At 40.1% G+C, this 21,088-nt stretch overlaps 1 protein-coding gene across 1 annotated transcript in view; it reads right to left on the minus strand.

The window, feature by feature from the left end:
• LOC118292237 (CUB and sushi domain-containing protein 3) overlaps positions 1–21,088 on the minus strand; it is a 288,046-nt gene that overhangs the window by 195,974 nt on the left and 70,984 nt on the right. Inside the window, exon 4 of the mRNA XM_047330255.1 lies at positions 662–774. Coding sequence (XP_047186211.1) covers positions 662–774 — 113 coding nt within the window. The remainder of the gene's footprint in view (positions 1–661; positions 775–21,088) is intronic.

Here is a 21,088-nt window from a genome sequence, read left to right on the forward strand (position 1 = left end):
CATCTGCCGGAGTGACGTACTGCGACATGGAAATAAACACAAAAAGTCTGTGCTCCTGACCCAACACATCCATAATACAGAGCCTTCAGAATGCTCTCATTTCGTGTCATGCCCAGCCCATTTTGACAGCCTCCCAAATTTGAAAAGGAATGAACTTGTCACCCCTTTGTGAGTCCCTTCCTGTGCTGAGAGGAAACGTGTTCAGAGCATGGCCGTTCACCTTGAAACGTTCAGAATGTCAATGGTCCCTCAAAGGAATTGAATTGAATATAAATCAGGTATTCTGCATCCGCAGCATCCATAAAGAGTAACATAACCTGTGATAAGGGTTTAGTGTTAGGTATTTTTGCTTTCCGTGGGTTTAATGTGTCTTGCGAATCTCAAGTCGAGTCGCCCAAGTTAAACGACATACAGCTCTCCTGCTCAATTAGTCCTGCATTCAAAAACAAGTGGTCAACCAAGGCTGAGTTTAAGTCGTCTGAATTCAGTCACCTTTCTCACACAGCTCATGCCCAGGGTCCCCTGTGACCTTTGGAATTGTACCTGACATTTAATAAGTAGTCGTGGAGGTTGTTACATACATAATTCACTTTTCTAGAGCTATAGAGGTCGGCACTGAGGTGCAGCCCCTTCAGACAAATACATAGAGACACTTCCTGACCTTCATAGTTGAGTTTGAAGCCATGTGCAGAGACAGCGAAGTCACTGGTCAACCTCAAAGAGAAGACGTTTCCCGTACTGGTGACCGGGGGAGGAACCTGGAAGCCTGTTAGCCTGTAGAAACACAGAAAAAAAATATGTTGTTATTATCAACCAATTGCCAGACACATTAAACATTCAGAAAAACAATCCCTATGTGTTATTATTCACTAGGTTTTTTCCATGGGTCTTCTTGACAAAGACATGCCCAAAATTAATAGAGTTAATCTCTACAACTGCAAGGTCAACGTGTATAATCTTTGTATCTATATGAAGGTAACACGTGTGAGATTGCTGCAGAGGTGTAACCATCAGTATAGATGTTAGACGTAAATGGTAAAGAGTAAATCAAGAAGGAATGCTACATAAATTACAGATTTCATGTCATACTTTTTTTAGAGTGAATATCCCCTATATACTAATGCAGTTGTAGGCCAAAAGTCTAGCAATGCATATCACAACAACCAACGTTATGCTAATAGGGTGAAGCAGAGCAAAGTTAGCGGTATTAGCAAGGACGTGGTTAGGTGGAATCTCCAAATTGGTACCGTGGCACCATCTGTCAATTTGAGGTTTATCACAGTTACACTAATATGATTTTCATTTATATAACCATACGTGTTCATTCCATCTACATTTTCGGTAAAAAGAGAAACACTCCCTGAAGAGCTGCGTAATGATGTGTGAGCTGCCAGGAACACAACATAAGATGCGCAGGGCGATATCTCGGGAGCCCATTGGTCAATCTTAATGGATGACACCCCTACATCTAAGAGTTAAAGCTTGTTAAGCTACAGTGACAGAGAAATTAGCCTATAGATCGAAGTAAAGACATACAAAAAAACAAAACCTTATACTGTTGATACAAAATACAAAAATGCATGTGTGCGGCGTTTCCGAGAGACTTTTTTTGATAAACTGGAATGGGCCTTTTAAATAAATCAAGCCACGACATCAAAGTGAACCCACAAAAAAAAGTGAGCCACGGTCAGCTGAACAGTAATACTGAAATGGGTTTGTGTAAAGACAGGTAAACAACAAATACAGGAGTCAAGTGCTACCGCAAGGCAGCCCTTATTGTGCACTCGGCGTGTTTGAATGTGTCCTCAATAAAGAAGCTGGCACACAACAACCCAGGTGTGCCGTCAGCTTTCATACTGCTTGAATCAAATGAGGCAGAGTGACGAGGTAAGGAAACGAGCCGAACCTCCTTGCTGCTACTGAGACACATCTGATCGTGTCCTGCAGCTATCATTCTTCCTTATATTTTCCTCCTTCCTTTTCTTCTCCTTCTCTTCCTGTTCCATCAATCCATTTATACTGTCATCATTTCCTGCAGCATTAAGCCCTCTGAGTCCCTCTCCACTTTCCGCTTTACTTCCACTACCCTACCCTACCACTTCCTGGTCCCTTTCTCTATCTTCCTCTCTGCTCTTCTCTCAGTGGCATTTATCCACTTAAATCTATCTTCTTCCTCTCTCCTCGAGTTTCTTATTAACTCTCCACCTTACCATTTACCTGGTATTCACATCATCTACTTTTTTTTTTTAAAACATCCCCTTCACCCATTTTATTTGTCTTGCATCCTTTCGTTTTCACCTGTGTCACTTAATTTCCCCCATTGTCCATTTTTGTTCATTTCCCTTTATTTCTACATCACCTCACTTTTCTGTCCACATTCACTTCCATCATTCTTCTCCACCCTCCCCCCTCTAGCATCCGTCACCCCCAGTCCAAGTGCAATTTGTAAAACGGTTCAACATGGCAAAACATCAATTTCTTTGTTAACTTCCAGTATTACCAGAGTCATTTTATTTATCTTTCAGGAACCGTTTTAACTGCAAATCATTAGTTAGCTGCTCCTCATCGCCTCTTCACCATTCATCAGAGCGGTGTGCACCTCACTCTGAAGTGATTCCTCCTCACCCTGCCACCGTCCATTGTCTTTCATGATACAAATAGGAGGGATGTCTGGTAGTCGACACTGGGAAATAATTCACTGTTCTCCAGGCAGCATTTGTACTCCGAGTTTTCTAAAAGTAATCTCTCACTGACTAATGTTACTGTAGCGGGGCAATTGTATCTGTGACCTCTACCTTTCGCAAGCTACAAATTGAGATTTTAGCATTATGATAAAGTGCTCCTAAAATATTTTAGTATTTAGTGACTTTCCCCATCCTTGCACTCATCTCTCTTCTAGATCTGTCCTCTCATCTTTCATTCTGTCTCCACACTCTAATTTATTGAGCTTTCTATCAGCAAACATAACCACAGTTTCTTAAATAACTTGCACTCTCTCTCAACACTGTCTTCTTTCCTCCAACTCTTTTTTATCATCTTATTCTTCGCATTTATTTTGTGGGCCTCGTTTATCAACTCTTCTCCTATTCATATTGTATTCGTCTCTCTTGTCACCCCAACCACTTCTCATCTTTGTATTTTTCCATCTTTCCTCTCCAGTTTACCATCTCCCATCCCTCCTCCTACTTTTCGTCAGTTCTTAAATTTGTCCCCCTCTTGTGTATGAACTTTTTTTAAAATTATTCTGTCCATTCACCTTTCTGTTTATCCAAACTCTGCCTCACACCCTCCCCCTAAACCGCTTTAATCTCCAGCGTAAATGTGCCTTCCTTCTGTTCAAGTTGCCTCAGTCTCTTTCCCTTGGCTCTTCCTCATATCTCGAGTCGTGTTCCTCATCTGATTTACTCCCTTATACTCTTTGTTCCCTCTCATCTACAGTCCAATTCCACTCAAAGCATAAATGGTTGCCACCTTCTGAAAAGCCCCCAACCATCTCTTTAATCTCTCACTGTGTTCCTAATCTATATCTCATCTGTACTTCTGTCAGTGCTGCCTTCCTATATTTGGTCATTCTCTCCACTCATCTCCACTCCTTTAATCTTTGTCACCCTCTTCCTTGCATCCTCCAACTATATGCTTTTCTTTGTAACATTTCACCGGTCGTCTTGACCTCATTTCCTCTCTCCATCTCTTATCTTATACATTAAGCACATTAGCAAGGTAACATTTTTCACCATGCTTAACCTCAATAGGAAATATTTCCTACACCTTTACATACAAGGTTTTCAGCTGTGCTGCTGTAAACTATATTGCACTGGAAAACATTGCACTAAGTTCAATGTATGGCCTTTCTGTGATCTGGTTATCATAGAAGCAGATAGCAAAGTGCAAATTATTTGTAAATTAAAGCAAAAAGGTTTGACAGGTTTATGAGTTTTTTTTTGGCTTATAATGGCTTTTTCAAGTGTCTCAAAAGCAGAATAAACCCAGATTTTAGTCAACCACTTAACCATATATACATATTATATATATTATTTGTATATCAGTTTATGTTCAATATGGTGTCTCCATTATCCAGTCCACAAATCAAATTTCATCTGACAAAATCACATTGCAGACTTCAATATGTGGACTACCAGCATTTTGCTCCATGGGAATTAGCCAACGCTGTTCCCTCACCAACACAGTTCACTGCTCTCTCACTCACACACATCCGTCAGTGGAGTCAATATCACGGCATGTTTGCACCCTTTACATGACTATGTATTTTGTTGAGATTGCTTCTTGTTACTTTAATGCAATGGGGAAGATAAACCGCTAATTAAAGTGTCATTTTTGTGAGAATTTTGCTGCCATTACGAGAAGAGGCAATGCCTGCAGCCTGCCCCTAACCCTTATGACATTATCTTATTTGAGCCCTTTTTTGAATACTATGACAGTTTTGTTGCACTTTGTCTCTATTGTAAAAGTTTTGGGTCCCCCCCCCCCCCCAAAAAAACATTCTTGGCCGCATGTTGTGCTAATGTGTGAGCAGCCTGATGTATCTTTGTCCCATTCCAGCTCAACACAATGTGTTATCCCAATATGTATTAACCAGTGAAATCAAGTGTGTGCAATATAATGAGCTTCTTCATCGAAAACACAGCCAAAAATAAACCTTGAACCATTCCCTTTCTCTCCTGACTCCTCTTCAATATCATATTTGGAATGTTTCAGTCCTGCAGAAACAAACATTCAACACACACACACACACACACACACACACACACACACACACACACACACACACACACACACACACACACACACACACACACACACACACACACACACACACACACACACACACACACACACACACTATATGCTTTCTCCTGTGTAACAATTCATCTTGGGATTTATGTGTTTTGGGATTTATGAGGTAAAACCAAAAATCTTTTACAGAAGGTGAAAGAAAGATGGAACAGAGGGTGTCTGGGATTTAGGCTCTTTTCCCGTGTGCGTGTGTGTGTGTGTGTGTGTGTGTGTGTGTGTGTGAGTGAATGTGTATTTGGTTGTGTACTGTATGTTTATGCATGTGTATGTGGTGTATAGAGTGAAATCACATTAGCAAGTGAATGAAGAACTAGCTAATAGCAGCGGATTGCTTCCTCTGCTGTCTTCCACTCATATACATAAATATAAAGGGTGACACTACATCCCACATTCACACAGACACTCAATAACAAACACAGATAAAGACAACATTTTCATTATTTCATCCCAAAACAAACAAAAAAACAGCCATGCAGTCTGGCTAATGCGATTGTCAGACCCCCTCTCTCTGTTTCTCCTTCTCTTTTTCTCCTCCACTGTGATGGTCTCTTTATTGCCAACAGGGAAATACAATATAAAAATAATCACTATTATCACTGTCATTACAGAGGGAAAGACACGGTCCATGAGCTAAACTGTAAAAAACACAATAAAAGAAAGTGGGAGGCACAGAGTTTGACACCTTAACAAAGTTAAGGTGTTGAAAAAACAATTCCTCAGATCAAATCACATCTGATGTGAAGGGCATCATTTAATCACATGAGTGATTCGTCTCATAGGGACGTACAGACAGGCCTTCATATATGCTTGGATTCACAGGAGTGGTGTGTTTGCCAAAAATGAATCTGTTTATTTACAGTCATGTTTATGGAGATTAAATGGTGGCTAACACTTCCCCCACTTTAAACAATGGACATTGATTGATATCGGTGATATTGCGAATAGGCCTATTCCTTTTTTTGGGGGGATAACAGATTGTATGAATTAAGTTAATCAGACTATATACACAAAAGGCTGGCCAGCAAAAACAGTTTAGGAACCAAACTGATCTAACCTAATTTGGGTTGGCTCGTATTGTGCTGCTCAAACTAAATTACTAAATTATACTAAACATCTACCTGATCTAAGCACTGCATCCTGGGTAACAAAGCTTTTGACCACAGGTCAAAGATCAATTTTCCCCTTGGTAGATCAATGGTTTGCACCAGAGTAACAACAGTTTTTACAAAGACTTGCACTTTGAGTTGTCTGTAGGTTTGATGTCTTTAGGCTAGCCAGTGTATTTGAGTTTCTATAGTGAGTCTTTCAGAGTTAATCATCCTGAAAGCGGCTTAGTTTTGTCCAATTTAACCTGCAGACGTTTTTTAAAGGCTGCTATAACATCTGCTGCCGGAGAGGAATCTAGTTGTTATAAACTCTCGACAAACAAAGAGTAATAAAATATGGCAAAGAGCCAAGAATTATGTCTGTCACATTTGAGCTCAAAAAGACTGTAGTGTGAAAAAATGTTAACTGTCATAGAAAATAATTATGCGAGAAGAAACAGAGTGAGAGAAGAACCTCAGTCAGCTGACTAGTGGCTACAGCGAGCTGTCAACAGACGTCCAACCGAACAAAGATTTTGATAAGCGGCCACATGCTGTTGCATTGTCAGATGGCTGTGGGAGGATGAGAACATTACAATTCAAGATCCACTTGCTACAAGTCGTGTTTTACCAATTTTATATTGTATGGCACAGTGCAATCACTCAGAGAAATGTGAAAGGCTTGAGGACATGTTGATCAAGCAAGATGTTATGAGGGAGTCCTATAAGAACTTTGGCTCACATATTTGTTTCACTTCTCTTCTTGCTAATGTCTGAGTGTACAGTGAAAACTTTGAAAAAAAAGTTATCAGAACAGAAAAATGGTAAACTCCAGGTTTTTCCTTTTCAAATGCTCCATGTTATGTATTCCATTTTTAACATTGCATTTATTTATTATAATAGTGTATTTAATTTAAAATCCCTGCAGTACATCCCCTCCCACCCCTACCCTTGAAACGATGTTCCGGGCCTCTGCATGAGGAAATTGTCACTAACTGGACCTCTTTAAATTTTAATTACATTCCCCTGCCCTATTCCATTTAATCTGTTGGATTTCACCTTTAATTACCACTTGTATATTAGATCTAATCATTGTATCTTTATTAACAAGCCATGTACCACAGGCTTTTAAGGTTGCTGTAATTAAAACTCTGCCTCAAAAGCCCACTGTTTACCCAGACAACCCAACTATCGACCTATATCATACCTCCCATTCATTTCTAAAATCCTTGAAAAAGGTGCTGCCCTCCAATTATTTTAAATATTTGCATAGAGATTTTAAGGCTTTAGATTTTCAATCAGGATTACAGAAATATTGCTGGTAAAAGTTGCAAACAATTTTCTCATTTCCTCAGACAATGGATTTCTCTTTATACTCTAAGTGCTGGATTTGATACCATCAATCACAAGATTCAATTACAGAGACCAGAACATGTTATTGGGATTAAAGGGGCCACACTAGTACTTATCTACAACTCTACTACTAATCACTACTACTTCATGGAATGATCCCTGTGTGTCAAACGAGTCAACGGAGCTGAGACTGAAACTTTTCGCCTTATATAGGCTTCTATTAGACATTATAATTAGAAAGTACCAGATTTCCATTGCTATGCAGATTACACCCCACTTTATTTGTCTTTGACACCAGATGAAGCTCAGCATTTCTACTTTTAGGAATGTCTTAAAAACAAAAGGGCTTGGATTACCTGTATTTTTTTTAAGACAAAACTGGACTGTACTTGACCCTAAACACCTCTGAACTTATTTCAAAAACCTTATTTGATCAGACAGTTAGTTTGGATGGTATTACCTTGACCTTTAGTTCTTCTGAAATGAACCTTGATGTTATTTTTAACCAGAACATGCCCTGACTCACATAAAGCGAGCCTTCTTCCACCTGCACAATTTTATGAACATTGGAAACATCATGTCTAAAAATTCTGTAATTCTTTATTACCAGGGTGTCCCAATATCTCTGTGAAAAGACTCAGAGTTGAGAAATGGAAGTTATCCAAAATGCGTGAGTAATGACAGGAAAGTAATGACAGGAAATTGAAAAAATAGTCATATTTTATATTTTCTCTGCAGTTGCTCCATGTAAAACATAAAATTATTTTAAATCCTTCTCCTTACTGACCACGGTCCAATGTATCTTAAAAAGCTCACAGTACTGTATTATCCAAAAGAGATTACTTTGCTCTTTAAAATGCACAATTATTTTTCATTTCTAGATTCTCCATGACAAAGGTGTGAGGCAGAGCCTTCAGCTGCCAGGCTCCTCAGCCAGCTCCCAGTTTGGGTCTACATTTTAGGTAGGCCTAAAACCTTTATTTTTGATAAGGTTTCAATCAGAGCTGGCTTAGGTGAGCCCTGAACCATCCCTTAGTTATCCTGCTGTAGGACGAGACTCCCATGAAGCGCAAAACACTCTCACCCCCATGTAGTCATATCAATCGCCTAGCTTACTCTGTCTTCTCTCTCTCTGGTTTGGACTTTTCCTCTCGGTCCTCATTCTGCTGGTACCTCTAACCCTAAAGCAGCAGATTGTGGATATATCACTACCACTCACAGAACTCATATTATTCTCACTATGATGATGCTTATTACCATTGCTGTTAATATTGACAACAACATTAGACCTACAGGTAATTCTATTGGTATTTGTTACTATGACACCCAGTCTGTGTTTTAATACAACAGTTATAAAGCTGTCCTTGGCCCCTGTCCTCTCTCCCATTCCTTCTCCTCTTTCCGCCAAGTGCTAGCTTATTGTAGAAACTGTTGGGATTTTTCTCCATTATATTATATGTAAGACCTCAACCTTTGTCTGTAAAGCGCCTTGAGATAAATTATGTATGGATTTGGCCCAACACATAAAACTGAATTGAATTCAACTGAATTGTACACAACTGTCATGAAAAAATATATATATATATTTATATATATATATATATATATATAGAGAGAGAGAGAGAGAGAGAGTTTATGTCACCTACATTAAGGCTATAGTAATTACTAGAACATAAATGTAGGTGTCAGTTTGCTTTTCCCCCCTACCTTAGATAGGCACCGAAGCTCAGTATTAAAGTCAATAGTTAAAGGCTGTTTATTTTCCCGCAGCTTGTGTCAGTATGTGTAGCTACTAGTCCCTAACCACCAAAGTAACAGTACAGCGAGACCCCTGGGCACGTGTCTCTGTGAGCTAAGCAAAGTTAGTACATCTGTGGTCGTGTGTGTGTGTATTTAAAATTGTTTGTTTGTATTTTATTGGATTGATACTGACCCGAAGTCTGACCCCAAAAACAAAAATGCTCTGAACTGCCTTTTCCTCCAGTCTCTCTCAATGTTCCTCCATCTATCATTTCATTTCCTCCCCGTCCTCTCTTGCTTCTTGACTCTCTCCACTGGGAGGTGGGTAACTGTGTCAGAATCTTGGCCATTTACTCTCTTTCCCATGAGGCAAGTTGCTTTTCATGTGCACACCAATAAAGCCTTTTTAACCACTGTATCTCTTCACTCTCTCCCCCCTCAGACCACAAATCACTCAGTGTGAATTATATCAATTTGTCTTCAATTTAAAAGGAAAGACTGAACTATCTAGAGTAAATATTATTTAAATTGGCACAACTGAGGGGGGAAGTTTGTACTTTGGTGTAATTCTACTAATTACTAACGACTCTTCATACCACTGAGTCATTGTAGGATTTCAATTTCAACTCATTTCAATAATCCCATATCCATACATCATCTTCCAGTTGTCCAGGTCCAGCGTGTAGGATTTAGGATAGTGGAGGGGAACCTCTGGCCTTTGAACCATGTATGATTATGCCACTAAATCATACACGCTGAACCTTTAAAAGACTACGGTAATTGTTCCTGCCATAAAACCTGCCACATTTGATAAATTTCCCAGGGAGGCAGATTTTGTTGAATCAAATCCCACAGATGATACAATATTGTTATTTAGCGATCTGAATGCTGTGTTAACTTCATTTCTGTAACATCAGTTTCTCATATTTCCGTGTTGTTTCGTCATGCAGTTTGCAGTTAATAGTCATATGATCATCTAACAGTCTATCCCCTTCTTTCTCTCTCTCGCTCCCTCTCTCTCTCACACACATGCACAGAAAATATAGTCACAGTAAAATGATCAGTTAATCAATTCATTTTTAACATATTTCTAACATTGTAATTGAAGAAGCTGCAGCAATTTTTCTTCTATTGCATTATTATTATTGCATAATTGCATTTAATGTCTTTGATAGAATATTGAAAGTGACATGAAGAATATGTAGGAAAACAATTATGTCATCTCTCCTCTACTTCTTTTTTTCTTCCCCTTCTCTCTGTTATACTTCTGGTCCAGGAGATTTATATCCTGTACTTGTGACCAAAGTTCAGGGTCTGTAGTGAGTGATTGATTAACAACACTAGTCTGAGTGACACACACACACACACACACACGGACACACACACACACACGGACACACACACGGACACACACACACACACACATTTTTCAGTTTACAGTACATGTGGTCAATAGCCACTGCTGTGTCTTATAAATCAGTCATTCTCTGCCCACCCAGTGTGTTTTAGTGTGCTGGTGTAATTGAATTTGTGTGTGTGTGTGTGTGTGAGTGTGTGTGCGTGTGCGTGCGTGTGCGTGCGTGCGGTGGGGTCCTTGACCATGGTGGCATGCTATCCATTAAACCAGTCACACACACGTAAATTCAGAGGCATAGACAACCAAAAACACACAAAGACACATTGCCTGCGAGAGAGAGGGAGAGAGGAAGAGAGAGAGAGAAAGAATGAGTGAGTGAATAACAGAAATAAAATATATGAGGGATCTAAGTCTCTTAAAATGTGCGATGAGAGGACTAAAAACCTTCAAATACCCAAAAGACAGGAAGAAAGAATCAGTGTGTGACCGAATACTTGTTAACGTACCTACTGTTAGGCCCAAACAATTGAAAATGAATAAAACATTATCTGTCGAGAGAGAAATAAAAGGGTAAATATTTAACCAAGGCGCTGAATAAAGGAACAAATATTCTGATTCAATGACCACTAAAACGAGCAAAAGATGAAGCCGCACAGATTGATTCACAAAAAGGCAGAGTAAATGCTGTCAACCTGCATATACACACAGCGCATGCTCCACTGCACATGAACACACTCTCAGCGACACCAGACTGAAAGTCAGAATGGGAGAAAACCAATTTCCTTCCAGCAGATAGCATCCAGCGCAGCTAGGAATGTTCTGTCTGCGGGATCGTGCGTGTGCGTGCCAATGCACGTGTGTCTGGGTGTTTATAAAATATAAAAACTGTGCATCAGCCTTGCATGTGCAGTCCCTCCTTATTAATCCTGCCATATGCCAGCAGTGTGTGTCAAACTGCTCGTGTGTATGTGCCAGAAGACCACACAGTATTTCACGTCATCACACTTTGTCACACTTATTGGCACCCAACAGTTAAAAACATCAATTCCCTCCAATCTTGCTGCGATGTTTAGGGACGATAAGCCTTTTTGTGGAGCAACGCTGAGGAGGCAAGGGCTTGGTGTTTTCCGTACTGCACATCTTGCTGTCATCTGATTTATTGACATAATTTTGTGTTTAAGAGTTGTGAGAAGTGAAAGTATAATTTCCACACGTCTTACCTCTACTATATTACACATGAACACAAATCTTTTAATTGTCAGTCCTTTACAATGTGCTACTCTGTATTACTGTATTGTAATAATACAGTGCAAACACAATGAAAACTAATAACTTGTACTGAAAACTTTTAAATATTTGCACATCAGTAGACTTTGCATTAAAAATCTGGACAGACACAATGAGCTGAAAACAGTCTATTACCTGGAATACCTGGTGCCAGCGAATATTTTTATTGCAGACCTGCTTTTGTTAAATTGAGTCGTATTTTCCAGCAATAGTAAACAGTATCCTTCCATTGTTGGAAAAGGAATTGTTGCTTCCACTATTTAATGATAGATGCAGTGAACCTCTATCCCCCCTCCCATCCCCCCTCTGTCTCTCCGTGTCTTTCTCTCTCTCCGGCAGTTAGATAGATAGGAAGTGCCGCCCCCCCAGAGCCAAAGCTTGTTTAGGCTGCTGGCTACGCCATCACTTACTGTTAAAGCTGACATGCATATATAGAAAGGGGCAAACAAACACATGGAAATATGCACTGGAAGGGACACGGACATTAATGTGAGACAATCCCAAATGTCGCATGTGCATGTAAGTGCACACACCTTTTTTTCGTAGATAGGCGGTGACAGATTGCATGTGTCTCCTGGCATTTAAAGGGGAGGTGTCAGGGCTGACAGCACCTTAAAGGGGAAGCCGTAAGAGAGATATATGGATGGAGCAAGACAGGAAGGAAAAAAAAGAATGACATGGGGTGAGACAGAGGGAGACGGTAGGAGAAGAAATATGAGATACCCCCACGTGTGCATACATGCGCACAAGCACACGCACACACACACACACACACATACACACACACACACACACAAACTCACACTCTAGTAATGTAGAAATCTTATGCAACATATTTCTGTGTGAATTACTCACAGTATTGCTAGTTGTTTAATTCAGTTACATTTCAAATTTCAAAATGAATTCAAAATGACCTCCAGCTTGCAGGGCAACTTCTGTAAAATTGATTATTTTCATTTATTTACATTTATTAGCTCGAATTATAGCAATTTTTTTGTATTAATGTTAGATTGTAAGAGTCAGCTATCACGTTTGACTGCAATAAACAACCTTGTATTCCTTTGTGTTTGTCTGTAACCTTGCCTGCGGTAATAACTACTTATTTGACTTGTTGAAAGCAACAAAGGGCCACACAACACAGAGTATCATAGAGCCAGGGGACTCAAGAGCGCGCGTGCGTGCGTGCGTGCGTGCGTACACACACACACACACACACACACACACACACACACACACACACACACACACACACACACACACACACACACACACACACACACACACACACACACACACACACACACACACACACACACACACACACACACACACACACACACACACACGCTTTAACAAGCCTACACACAAATGTTGGCAATCGCTCAGATGTACATGCTTGCATGCTAACATGGTTTGTTGCCTGAAGGCTTTTGGCCATTTTTTCTGTTTATGTGAAATTATTTCCGTGACAAACACAAATCCAAATTAGAAAATGAAAATAATTAATTAAATAAATGAATAACCAACCTACAGGCATATTCTCCACACCACAGTGTTCCTTGTGTAAAGTGTCTCTAGATTTAAAAAAAAAACAACAAAAACCTCAATGAAGGATGCATTCAGCATACTGCAACAAAAAAAGGTGTTAAAGTTTCAGCAAGTTGCAATTTAGTTTTTAGAAATTAGACAACAATTTCACTGGAAAACAACATTTTGCTTTTGAGCACTGACGAGTGTCAAGTCCTCTAGGGGAAAAATCAGAGTGTAAGGAGTAGTTATGAGTTTCACAAGCTGGCAAACTGGTCACCTGCTCTATGTCTCTAAGTTTCATGTTAGGTTACCTCTTGTGAGTCATTCAATAGATTACCAAAATGCCAGAAAATCTAAACCTTTCTGAAAGCAATCTTTACGAATGAATTTGGCAGTCTGCCACAAGCTTAATTCAATATACAATGTGGATACAGCACAGGGTACGGAGGACGCCGAGGTACTTTCCAAGCCCCGTGCAGTTTTTGTGCTTTGAAACTTCCTTTCCTCACTTTGCCAACTGAGCTATTGCTTAATTGTAGTTGGTCATGTCACACCAAAAGTGTTTTTTAAGAGTAACTGAATACTGTTCAATTATTCCTTTTCAAATACAACCTGTTTTTGAGGATTTGCTGTACTTATCCCCCCACTGCATGGGTGTAGAAGTAGTACTTCCGGATGAGTCAGTAAAACATGTCTTTTACCGTTCGCTCCGGTTACAGGTGCAGCACTCCCGTCCACATTCTGACTCACAACTGACTTTAAACTTTCAGCCAGAGGCAGGGGCTGTGAAGTGCTGCTTTACAGCCTGGTGTCAGGCTGCACATTTAGTTAGACATCACATACTCTATATGATTTAAAGGAAAACACCATCTGTGCCATTACGTTTGGAAGGCTTCTATTTTTGTGTGGATACTTTTGAGTAGACACATGCTATAAAGTAACTGGTCTTGTGGGAAAAATAAATGATTACAGTTCGAGCACTGAGATGTCTTTTAAAAAAGATTAAAGCGATCCAGTGTAGATTTATTTAAGATATGAAATGGAAGCAGACAAACAAGTGTGTGTGTCATCTGTAGTTTGTTATGTTGGAATAAAATGTACCATACTTCCGATGCAACCCCCATGACGAGGCTCCACTTTTAAGTGCACTTGTAGTCTTTGGAGTGCTCTCATGTTTGGACAGTGCTTATTGTATAATAAGCAAAATGTTCTGTATTTGAACAGTTTCACTGCTTTTTATTGCTTTGCTTTATTCTTTTTGGTGCAGAGCTTTTCAAATGTCAAACAAGCTTAACCGTCAAGTAGAAGGGACGATCAAACCCAGGCATACTGATATACTGCACTTAGTAGTGGCAGATTTTGAATCAGTTATCAAAGAGCAAAGAAGGTTGACCTGGACATCCCCAGTTCAGTATCATGAATTAGATGGACTCACATGAGACCAGTCCATGTCTGCTGATGGTAGCACTGGAGAGAAATGAATCAGAGTAGAATGTTTTAAAAACTTCACACTCGGGCTGATATATGGCCACTCTGCATCCCGCTCCACTCCTACTTCACCACATGCTTTGATGCAGTACATTGAACTTGTGGACAGATGTGGTGTTTGTTAGTTATCCAAATGTACTTGTTTTTTCTATGGTAGGGTCTAAAAGCTGCGAACCAGAAAATACACCTTCTATCCATAAAATGACCCCAGTGTGCTCTCAACCTCATAGTTTTGTTATTAGTAAGCCTGATTCTGGGAGCGTTTTTGATCATTAGAAATATCATTGATACATAGCAAAAACAAATGTGACATTGGCATCATACATGTTGGTATATATCACATGCATTTGCAATGAAGCTACAAAAATGAGACCATGTTCAAATCTAGCCTCACAAAATGGTGAGTGAAATGAGTACCTGGCACGAAGCCAGCACATTTCTTCAGTTCCCGTGCAGATCATGACATCAATAGCAATGAGCTGACCGGAGTCGGTGACTTTAATTTGCTATTAAATGACATCCTTTCTCCAAAAATCTCCACTTTAATTATAAACTCTAAAACGGCTTTAGCTTCAATGGTGTGTGGATGTGTGGGAAGTCGCCAGTGTGTGCGTTTCTCTGAGTGTGTATGTTAGTTTTAGCCGTGGGGCTCAGGCCATATTCTGTCAACTAGTTTTAATGTTTAATAACACAAGGCTCACATACAGTTCTATATACCAATGACTCGGACACACACACACACACGAGTGCACACAAACATAAAAAATCCTCTTCGAGGGCCTGCTTGAGCCAACATTTTAAAAGTCGGGAATAACAATGGTCATTATAGAGAAGAATGACATTTTACAAACACACACCCCCCAACACGGTCTATAACTATCATGGTCCAGTGAGAATACACAGGCTATAATGGTCAGGTGACAGACAGTGATTAATTGATACATCAAAAACTGTGTGTGTCCACGCATGTGCATGTGTGTTAAGGTCAGTACATGGTCTTTTAATTGAATTCTTGTATTTCTGTCTCGGAGGATAATGGAGGGAGCAACAGAGCAGAGAGAAACACATTGTTTTTACTCTCTCTCTCTTTGTCCCTATGCCTGTGCTCTTTCTCTCCTCCTCCCTCCAGGGCGGAGATCCAAAGAGTCGCTGCAGTCCTGCATGTCATTTTAAAAGTGACCATCCATCATGTCTACATGTGCACACATGAACAATGACCAAATGGCTACGTTAAATGTTGCTTTTAAAGGTAGTGAAATGTTTAGAGTTTGATAAAGTTCAATGCAGTGCTGCTGACATAGACTGTATATAAAAATGGACATAGTCACTGGGTGTGGAATGTCTAGACCTTAAAACTTGTGTCCAGCAGATAGCGACTTGACTGGTTGCTAAAATAAGTCTGTTTCTATAGAAGGCTATGAGGAAATGACTCTACTTCTCACTTGACTGATAGCGTCAGTAAACATTTTACAAAGGAGTTTATGGTCTCAATCTCTAGGTTCATGTCTTCTTCAATACAGGACGTGGATACAGCGTAATTAACAGCTAGCACCGTCCAATGTGTGCAGGTCAAATGTGTACGACGATGAGCAGTAGACAAGCTCCCAGTCAGGCCCCACCCCCTGCTTCAATAAATATTGTTCCAATAAATCAAGATGGCACTAACCAAGATGCCAAACTCTAGGCCTTTAAACGGCAGTTCACAAACCGATGGGTGATGTCACAGCGGGTTGACACTTGATTGCCGAGCGAGTGTCAGTCATGCGTGACGAATATCAAAGTACGGTGTTATTGTTAAAGATATCTAGATGTACAAATTATTTTGTGTTTTTTAAGTGTGTAAATTTTAAAATCGAAAATCGCCACGTATCCTTATCGTACCAAATCGGGAGATAAGTGTATATCGTCCTAGCACCGGTACTGAAACAATTGACAACGCCTCGCGAGAAAAAATCTCAAGAGACAAAGAGGAGCATAAAAACAGCAACAGCGTACTCAGAGCTTGAATGAGTCACTGTTTCTGTGTCTCTCTGTCTGTGTTATGCCATACCAACGTCGTCCCACGTCAGTTTCGAGTAAGTTCAGTGTTCAAATTAAATAACTCACAGTAGTAGAGCTTCCTGTGCGTTTGCCTTCATATATATAAAAAAGTATGTTGGCAGCAATAACAAAGAGTGCTCATTTGAATCACCGACAGGCATACATTTGAAACTATTTTTTTCTCAAATTTTCAAAGGGCCATGGGAGTCCAAATGCTGATTATCACATCAACTTGAGGGAGGGGAAGAAGCATTTCAGGAACAAAGACATCATATCCACAAAGGCATTGTGTCTTTCAGAAAGTCCATTCGCGGCTCAGATGAATCAGCGGTGCGAGGATGCTAACTCAAAGGAAACATTGCTGCCTAGATCAGCTGATGCCATTTCAGAGACGGAAACAGCAACAAGGGATTCACAGAAATGTGTTAGACTGTTCTATACAAGAAAAAAGCAGCCAAACATAGAAAGAAATCAGGCATTCTTGGCAAAGAATTGGAGGGGAAAGTAGATTCAAATTTTAATGAGCTGAAAATACAGAATAATTACCTATCCTTTTTTTTTTTTCTTAATCCTTGTTCTTTTCTCTTTGCTCCTACAATATAACCCCTATTCCAGTTGTCTTCTTTCCTCTTCTCCTCTTCAGCTTTTCCAATCTGACATCGCTTCCTGTCACGTTCCCTTTCTCGGTTTTTCCTCTTCGTCTCTTCCTCTGCCTTTGTCTCCCTCTCTTTAATCTGTATGCATTGCCAGCCGGTGTCTCCATTACCTCCTCCGGGGGCAGTGGGCCAGCTCTGTGGCTGATCATAGTGATCCCTCCCCTGAGGAACAGTCTGCCTGACACCTAGGTGACTACCCTGGAGGAACTGCTTGTGTGTGTGTATGTGTGTGTGTGTGTGTGTGTGTGTGTGTGTGTGTGTGTGTGTGTCAAGGGGCTAATGGGCATCTTGAGGGGATTACCAGCTTAGTTACTGGGATTACTGGAACTGGAACTGGAACACACACACACACACACACACACACACACACACACACACACACACACACACACACACACACACACACACACACACACACACACACACACACACACACACACACACACACAGGACTGTCAATATTACCAGACAGTAGAGTTATCCAAGGTCCATTGGCTGACCTGTCAAACTGCCCTGGTTCTTATTAGCCTGGTATCAAAAACTGGCAAGGTTACGGTAAGTATCTCAAGCCAGGAACAAGGCTAAGAAGGTCTCGACAGGGCCACGCACAACGCAACAGGTTGAGTACACAGGATAAGAAATCAATTTATTTTGTGTCCTTTTTTAATAATGGAACAAGCAAAAGGCCCACTGTCAGGATAACCTCGACTTATAGTATTTTTATTTTTTTATACCTCCGATGCTGTAACTGTGCCCAAAAAATGCTGCTTTCATCTCAAAGGCTCATCTTACTGTTGCCAAGAAAACTCTGAATAGATAATGAACATGAACTTTGCTCTTCTTTTTTTTCTGTCTGGGAGAGCATCGCATCTTGTGTGCATTTTGTGTGAGGTGGACTGAGAACGAAAAATAAAAATGAATCAAGTGTCTTATACTAATCTGGTGAAAAAAGAATACAGTATATGTACAACACCCACCAGTACTATTAAAAAGAATACCTCATTCGCTCCATTGAGACATCTGTTTCCATTTTGATAACAAGTGCAAAAGTTGATTCCGGTATGGAACAAACAGAATATTATAAAAGTCACAAGTTGAAATGTGAAAACGATAGAGGAAGTTTACCAAATTGAAACTACATCAAACAGTGTAAATCAAAAACAATTTCCCTTCAAGAAACTCATCTGACAGCCCCAGATATTAAATTGGTACAGCACAGATGGCCTGGTCAAGTGATATATGCATCATACAACAATTATGCCAGGGGTGTAATTTTTATTCATGGAACAATACAGTTGCAAAGACCCAACTTGAAGATATGTTATTACTCAAGGTAATATCTCCTCTCTGACGTTTAACCTAGTCAGTAAACACGACCTAAAATGAGCAGAAGTTTTTGAAGATCTCTTCCCTATTGTGCCCAAATTACGAGGACTTTTACATCATTAGAGGAGACTTTAATTGCACTTTAAACCCAGCGATGGATCAATCGACAGGCTGTTATACCTGTGAGGCAAGAGCAAGAACATTACTACGACAATATGCGGTGCATAAATATGGAGAGAACAGAGACCTGGGAAAAACGGAACGCCATTGTCTCTCAAGTACAGGTGGAAGCATTGTCTTCATCAAGCACTGATAGGCAGTAAGTTAGTATGTGGTGTGAAACAGCGTCTCATTTCTCTCATAAGACTGAACAGAGCACTCGAGGAGAAAATGAGGGGAGAAAAAAAAATCAATTAATGCCAGTCACAGGTGTATTAAATGCATGCAGACATAATCTCTACAGGCTATTGTGGGCACAATATGACACAAAGAACAGGAGCTCCAAAGACTCAAGAGAGATATATCACGGGGGGATTTGACTCCTGAATATTGTACAGCACATTGTAATGATTATAATTATAATCTGCACCAGGCTGCGCTGAAAAGAACAGAGCTGGTTATCAGTAGTGAATTAATGACATTTATGGGAAGAATTGAGAGAGAAACAGATGGGGTGGAGGGAGGGTGTTGGGGGGGGGTTGAATTAATATTGAGGAAAGACAGACACAGAGAGGGGTTGAGAGGCAGACATTAAGAAACAGAGAGATGAAAGAGTGAAATTATACTCGTGACTGTGTGTGAAGACAAGGGTGATAATGGACTGAAAGCTTAAATTCAGATGTACAGACAGTGATTGAGAGACTGAAGATGGGAAATTGTGTAATTTGAAGCAAAAAGGGTAAAGATGGATGAGCTACATCCATCAGGAAATGATACCACAATGAATATATAACACCCTTCTTTCTATTTGACTTCCCTCCTTTGTGTCTCTGTGAACTATGACATGAAATACAAAAAGAAAGGGTATGCTTTTCATTAAAGCATAGAGTGGAAAAAACAAACAGTTAAGCAAAACTGTGTTCGTAGCCTTGGATGCAATAACCCCTACAGAGCCACAAATGTGATGCCATGAGCCCTGTTCCCAGCTCTGCATTCACATTAAACAGAAACATAACTTGTTTCTTAAATGGCTGAAAAATAAAAAAAATAAACTCTAGAGCTTCAAATGAAAGTGTCCCTGACTGAAGCATTACCACGTTTTTGTGGAATGGTAATTTACACCAAATTGGGCACCTGACACCCACTGTTCCAAAATGTTGTTTACTGTAATAAATGCTGGTGCTGTGAGAAAGTTGTCTAGTTACAAAAATCGAAATCTTTCAAGGTGTTTGCATTATTTATTACGTACATACCGTTTTATTGCATGCCTGCAGATAAACCATGCCATTACAATTTCCTGTACAACTCCCTTGGTACCCGAGGTCATGTGCTGTCCTAATAGCGGACATATATGTACATTTGAGCCCTGACGAGATAGTTATCATCAAGGACATTGATATGGATTTTGTGCACTTGAAAATATGAAGAAAATCTGAAGTTTGAAGCATGAATCTGCTGGTCTGAGCCTCATACAAAGAAGCATGTAGGAAGAAAAGCCTAAAAAAGGGAAAAAAAGTTCTTCCTTCCTGTCTTTTCAACCAGAGCAAAGCTATGTGGATCTTCCAACGCACACACATACTGTAGAGACACACATCCTACCCCCTACAGGGCAGAACCGATGCAGGAAGAGATGAAATACCACTACCTCAGGGGTAAACACACCTCGGTTCACTCACACGCGCAAGAATGCACGCATGCACGCACACATACACCCATACCTACGTGTGCACCTCCTGCCCAAATCCTTGAAAAAGTGCACTGAACATCAAAGACCATATTTGGGGGGGGGGGGGGGGGGGGGGGGGGGGGGGGGGGGGTAATAAATAGGCCAGGTGTAAAATTGGAGGACTGCAGATACAAACTCGGTCAAATCCGGAATATGTAGCAAGGCATGAACTGACCAGTACTTGGCAAGTCAAGAGACGCAGAATTGAACTAATCCTGCATTTTTTTTTTCTTGAATGTGTTCCGTGGCTGCAAGGAAATTTACTGAGAGTTGTGTGATCAGATGGCGATGTCGCACTGAAAACAGGCACAACCAAAGCTCTGGATTCATCCTGTAGTTTGTTAGAGAAACCAAATAATTTAAGTTCACCTGGAGCATTGCTTCAATAAAGCTGTAAACATAATTTACCAAAAAACAGTAAGTGAGATTGTATCTATTTATATATGCACACAAGCACAATGCAAACTGCAATTAACTAATGTAACACCTCATACTCACTAATTGATTGTATTATGGTTGCGATCTT

Source organism: Scophthalmus maximus, chromosome 22 (genome assembly GCF_022379125.1).
Source record: "Scophthalmus maximus strain ysfricsl-2021 chromosome 22, ASM2237912v1, whole genome shotgun sequence".
Classification (NCBI taxonomy): Eukaryota; Metazoa; Chordata; class Actinopteri; order Pleuronectiformes; family Scophthalmidae; genus Scophthalmus; species Scophthalmus maximus.